Raw genomic sequence first — 6000 nt, forward strand, 5'->3', positions numbered from 1 at the left:
ATGGGAATTCTGACTGCGGATTTGAAATCGGCGACCCCAAATTAGTCGAAAACGAGTGGTCACTTGAAGGGTCCAGGTTGAAAAAGAAAAAACTTGCGTGCGGAAAGTGTTTCTTCCGCTAAAAACGCAACTTTTTTATTTTTCACGCTAGAGCCCTCATCTCAAATTCATTCTATGCTAATTTTTACCAAGAAACACTCTGGTGAAGTCGGTTTGGTGATATCTCAAAAACTAACCGAGTTACAGCAAAATTTTGATATTTTAACCGCTAATTTGTGAGTAACTCGACCAGGTTAAGAGATATGGGAATTCTGACTGCGGATTTGAAATCAGCGACCCCAAATTAGTCGAAAACGAGTGGTCACTTGGGGGGTCCAAGTTGAAAAAGAAAAAAGTTGCGTGCGGAAAGTGTTTCTTTCGTTAAAAACTCAACTTTTTTAATTCTCACGCTAGAAACGTCATCTCAAATTCATTCTATGCTAATTTTTACCAAGAAACACGCTGGTGAAGTCGGTTTGGTGATATCTCAAAAACTAACCGAGTTAGAGCAAAAATTTCATATTTTAACCACTAATTTGCCAGTAACTCGGTCAGGTTAAGAGATATGGGAATTCTGACTGCGGATTTGAAATCGGCGACCCCAAATTAGTCGAAAACGAGTGGTCACTTGAAGGGTCCAGGTTGAAAAAGAAAAAACTTGCGTGCGGAAAGTGTTTCTTCCGCTAAAAACGCAACTTTTTTATTTTTCACGCTAGAGCCCTCATCTCAAATTCATTCTATGCTAATTTTTACCAAGAAACACTCTGGTGAAGTCGGTTTGGTGATATCTCAAAAACTAACCGAGTTAGAGCAGAAATTTCACGTTTCAACCACTAATTTGCCAGTAACTCGACCAGGTTAAGAGATATGGGAATTCTGACTGCGGATTTGAAATCGGCGACCCCAAATTAGTCGAAAACGAGTGGTCACTTGAAGGGTCCAGGTTGAAAAAGAAAAAACTTGCGTGCGGAAAGTGTTTCTTCCGCTAAAAACGCAACTTTTTTATTTTTCACGCTAGAGCCCTCATCTCAAATTCATTCTATGCTAATTTTTACCAAGAAACACTCTGGTGAAGTCGGTTTGGTGATATCTCAAAAACTAACCGAGTTAGAGCAGAAATTTCACGTTTTAACCACTAATTTGCCAGTAACTCGACCAGGTTAAGAGATATGGGAATTCTGACTGCGGATTTGAAATCGGCGACCCCAAATTAGTCGAAAACGAGTGGTCACTTGAAGGGTCCAGGTTGAAAAAGAAAAAACTTGCGTGCGGAAAGTGTTTCTTCCGCTAAAAACGCAACTTTTTTATTTTTCACGCTAGAGCGCTCATCTAACCGTCATTTTATGCTAAAATTTCCCGGAAAACACTCTGGTGATGTCGGTTTGGTGATATCTCAAAAACTAACCGAGTTACAGCAAAATTTTGATATTTTAACCGCTAATTTGTGAGTAACTTGGCCAGGTTAAGAGATATGGGAATTCTGACTGCGGATTTGAAATCAGCGACCCCAAATTAGTCGAAAACGAGTGGTCACTTGAGGGGTCCAAGTTGAAAAAGAAAAAACTTGCGTGCGGAAAGTGTTTCTTTCGTTAAAAACGCAACTTTTTTATTTTTCACGCTAGAAGCGTCATCTCAAATTCATTCTATGCTAATTTTTACCAAGAAACACTCTGGTGAAGTCGGTTTGGTGATATCTCAAAAACTAACCGAGTTAGAGCAGAAATTTCACGTTTCAACCACTAATTTGCCAGTAACTCGACCAGGTTAAGAGATATGGGAATTCTGACTGCGGATTTGAAATCGGCGACCCCAAATTAGTCGAAAACGAGTGGTCACTTGAAGGGTCCAGGTTGAAAAAGAAAAAACTTGCGTGCGGAAAGTGTTTCTTCCGCTAAAAACGCAACTTTTTTATTTTTCACGCTAGAGCCCTCATCTCAAATTCATTCTATGCTAATTTTTACCAAGAAACACTCTGGTGAAGTCGGTTTGGTGATATCTCAAAAACTAACCGAGTTAGAGCAGAAATTTCACGTTTTAACCACTAATTTGCCAGTAACTCGACCAGGTTAAGAGATATGGGAATTCTGACTGCGGATTTGAAATCGGCGACCCCAAATTAGTCGAAAACGAGTGGTCACTTGAAGGGTCCAGGTTGAAAAAGAAAAAACTTGCGTGCGGAAAGTGTTTCTTCCGCTAAAAACGCAACTTTTTTATTTTTCACGCTAGAGCGCTCATCTAACCGTCATTTTATGCTAAAATTTCCCGGAAAACACTCTGGTGATGTCGGTTTGGTGATATCTCAAAAACTAACCGAGTTACAGCAAAATTTTGATATTTTAACCGCTAATTTGTGAGTAACTTGGCCAGGTTAAGAGATATGGGAATTCTGACTGCGGATTTGAAATCAGCGACCCCAAATTAGTCGAAAACGAGTGGTCACTTGAGGGGTCCAAGTTGAAAAAGAAAAAACTTGCGTGCGGAAAGTGTTTCTTTCGTTAAAAACGCAACTTTTTTATTTTTCACGCTAGAAGCGTCATCTCAAATTCATTCTATGCTAATTTTTACCAAGAAACACTCTGGTGAAGTCGGTTTGGTGATATCTCAAAAACTAACCGAGTTAGAGCAGAAATTTCACGTTTCAACCACTAATTTGCCAGTAACTCGACCAGGTTAAGAGATATGGGAATTCTGACTGCGGATTTGAAATCGGCGACCCCAAATTAGTCGAAAACGAGTGGTCACTTGAAGGGTCCAGGTTGAAAAAGAAAAAACTTGCGTGCGGAAAGTGTTTCTTCCGCTAAAAACGCAACTTTTTTATTTTTCACGCTAGAGCCCTCATCTCAAATTCATTCTATGCTAATTTTTACCAAGAAACACTCTGGTGAAGTCGGTTTGGTGATATCTCAAAAACTAACCGAGTTAGAGCAGAAATTTCACGTTTTAACCACTAATTTGCCAGTAACTCGACCAGGTTAAGAGATATGGGAATTCTGACTGCGGATTTGAAATCGGCGACCCCAAATTAGTCGAAAACGAGTGGTCACTTGAAGGGTCCAGGTTGAAAAAGAAAAAACTTGCGTGCGGAAAGTGTTTCTTCCGCTAAAAACGCAACTTTTTTATTTTTCACGCTAGAGCGCTCATCTAACCGTCATTTTATGCTAAAATTTCCCGGAAAACACTCTGGTGATGTCGGTTTGGTGATATCTCAAAAACTAACCGAGTTACAGCAAAATTTTGATATTTTAACCGCTAATTTGTGAGTAACTTGGCCAGGTTAAGAGATATGGGAATTCTGACTGCGGATTTGAAATCAGCGACCCCAAATTAGTCGAAAACGAGTGGTCACTTGGGGGGTCCAAGTTGAAAAAGAAAAAAGTTGCTTGCGGAAAGTGTTTCTTCCGCTAAAAACGCAACTTTTTTATTTTTCACGCTAGAGCGCTCATCTAACCGTCATTTTATGCTAAAATTTCCCGGAAAACGCTCTGGTGCAGTCGGTTTTGCGATAACTCTCCCCGTTTACGAGGCACTCGAAATTTTCGCAGTAAAACACGCGGTGAGCGACAAAAACGACATCCAGGAAGCGATGCGCTACTTCCGTCAGCTGTTCAGCAACGAGGTGATCCGAATCGAGGACATTCTGCCCTTTTTCCCCGATTTCGTCACGATCGACCATTTCAAGGACGCGATCTGCGACTCGCTCAAGGAGTACAACGCGAAAATCGTCGCGCTCAAACTGGAAATGGAGGAAGCGACCAAATCGGCGGAACGAGTGCGCAACGACATTCGATCGTTCCGGAACGGATTCGTGCGCGTGAGCAACGCGGAACGGTGCGAAGTGTGCCGTGCCGCGTTGACCGTCAAACCGTTCTACCTGTTCCCGTGCGGTCACGTGTTCCACTCGGACTGTTTGCTCCGCGAACTGGAACCGTCCATGGGTACGTTCACTTTTTTTTTAAATTAAATTTTTTTTTTTTTTTTTTTTTTTTTTTTTTTTTTTTATTCTGTCATTTTGACAGGTTTGACCAAGCGGAATCGCTTGGCCGAGCTGGAGAAACACCTGCAAACGCTAAACTGCCTGGCGGGTTCGGACAGCGCCAGCACCAATTCGGTCGGTAAGTTTCAACCACCAATTTGTCGGTTACTCGCACCGAGTGAGAGATACGTGAAATTTAACTGCGGAATTGAAATCGGCGACCCCAAATTAGTCGAAAACGAGTGGTCACTTGGGGGGTCTAAGTTGAAAGAGAAAAAAGTTGTGTGCGGAAAGTGTTTCTTCCGCTAAAAACGCAACTTTTTTATTTTTCACGCTAGAGCGTTCATCTAACCGTCATTTTATGTTAAAATTTCCTGGAAAACACTCTGGTGAAGTCGGTTTTGTGATATCTCAAAAACTAAGCGAGTTAGAGCTAAATATTCACATTTTAATCACCAATTTGTCAGTTACTCGAACTGAGTGAGAGATACGTGAAATCTGACTGCGGAATTGAAATCGGCGACCCCAAATTAGTCGAAAACGAGTGGTCACTTGGGGGGTCCAAGTTGAAAGACAAAAAAGTTGCGTGCGGAAAGTGTTTTGCGCGCACTAAAAACCAACTTTTTTGTTTTTTAAGCTAGAGCGTTCATCTTACCGTCATTTTATGCTAAAATTTCCCAGAAAAGACCTTGGTGAAGTCGGTTTTTTGGTATCTCAAAAACTAACTGAGTTAGAGCCAAAATTCAAGGTTTTAACGGTTAATTTACCAAAAACTGGACTTAAGTGAGAGGTACGCGAATTCTGACTTCAGAACCGAAATTAGCGACCCCAAATTAGTCAAAAACGAGTGTAAACTCAATTTTTTAGATTTTACCGCCATCTTGAATTTTCTCCCTTCCAGTGACAGTTGGAGTAAAACTGACAGTTTCAGTCAACTCGCCGACCCCAAATTAGTCGAAAACGAGTACAAACTCGAAAGGTCCAAGTTGAAAAACAAAAAAGTTGAGTGCGGAAAGTGTCTTTCCCACACTAAAACTAACTTTTTTGCTTTTTGAGCTAGAGCGCTCATCTAACCGTCATTTTATGCTAAAATTTTCCAGAAAACACTCTGGTGCAGTCGGTTTTGTGATATCTCAAAAACTAACCGAGTTAGAGCTAAATATTCACATTTTAATCACCAATTTGTCGGTTACTCGAACTGAGTGAGAGATACGTGAAATCTGACTGCGGAATTGAAATCGGCGACCCCAAATTAGTCGAAAACGAGTGGTCACTTGGGGGGTCCAAGTTGAAAAACAAAAAAGTTGAGTGCGGAAAGTGTCTTTCCCACACTAAAACTAACTTTTTTGCTTTTTGAGCTAGAGCGCCCGTCTAACCGTCATTTTATGTTAAAATTTCCCAGAAAACACTCTGGTGAAGTCGGTTTTGTGATATCTCAAAAACTAACCGAGTTAGAGCTAAATATTCACGTTTTAATCACCAATTTGTCAGTTACTGGAACTGAGTGAGAGATACATGAAATCTGACTGCGGAATTGAAATCGGCGACCCCAAATTAGTCGAAAACGAGTGGTCACTTGAGGGGTCCAAGTTGAAAGACAAAAAAGTTGCGTGCGGAAAGTGTCTTTCCCACACTAAAACTAACTTTTTTGCTTTTTGAGCTAGAGCGTTCATCTTACCGTCATTTTATGCTAAAATTTCCCAGAAAACACGCTGGTGAAGTCGGTTTTTTGATATCTCAAAAACTAACCGAGTTGGCTATTTTTTTTTTCTGATTTTCTAGGCACAACAACGCGCGACCAAATCAAGTCGGAAATCGACCACATCGTCGCCTCCGAGTGTTTGTACTGCGGCGAGAACATGATCCGGAACATCGACAAGCCGTTCATCGACGACTACAACTACGAGGCGATCGTCAAAGAGTGGCAATAGTTGGAATTAAGTTGAATTATTTAAATAATTTTTTTTTGTTGTCGTTGAAGCTTGAAA

General features: G+C 40.9%; 1 protein-coding gene across 2 annotated transcripts in view; it reads left to right on the forward strand.

The window, feature by feature from the left end:
• The window catches only part of LOC145738440 (vacuolar protein sorting-associated protein 18 homolog), a 35161-nt gene extending 29161 nt beyond the window's left edge, over positions 1–6000 (forward strand). Inside the window, exons 14-16 of one of the 2 annotated variants that reach the window (XM_081993263.1) lie at positions 3582–3974; positions 4056–4151; positions 5795–6000. In XM_081993263.1, coding sequence (XP_081849389.1) covers positions 3582–3974; positions 4056–4151; positions 5795–5943 — 638 coding nt within the window. In that variant the 3' untranslated portion in view covers positions 5944–6000. The remainder of the gene's footprint in view (positions 1–3581; positions 3975–4055; positions 4152–5794) is intronic. The other variant, XM_081993264.1, reaches the window with a different exon arrangement.

This window comes from Ips typographus, linkage group LG15, assembly GCF_016097725.1.
Source record: "Ips typographus isolate SLU linkage group LG15, UJ_Ityp_2.0, whole genome shotgun sequence".
Taxonomy (NCBI): domain Eukaryota; kingdom Metazoa; phylum Arthropoda; class Insecta; order Coleoptera; family Curculionidae; genus Ips; species Ips typographus.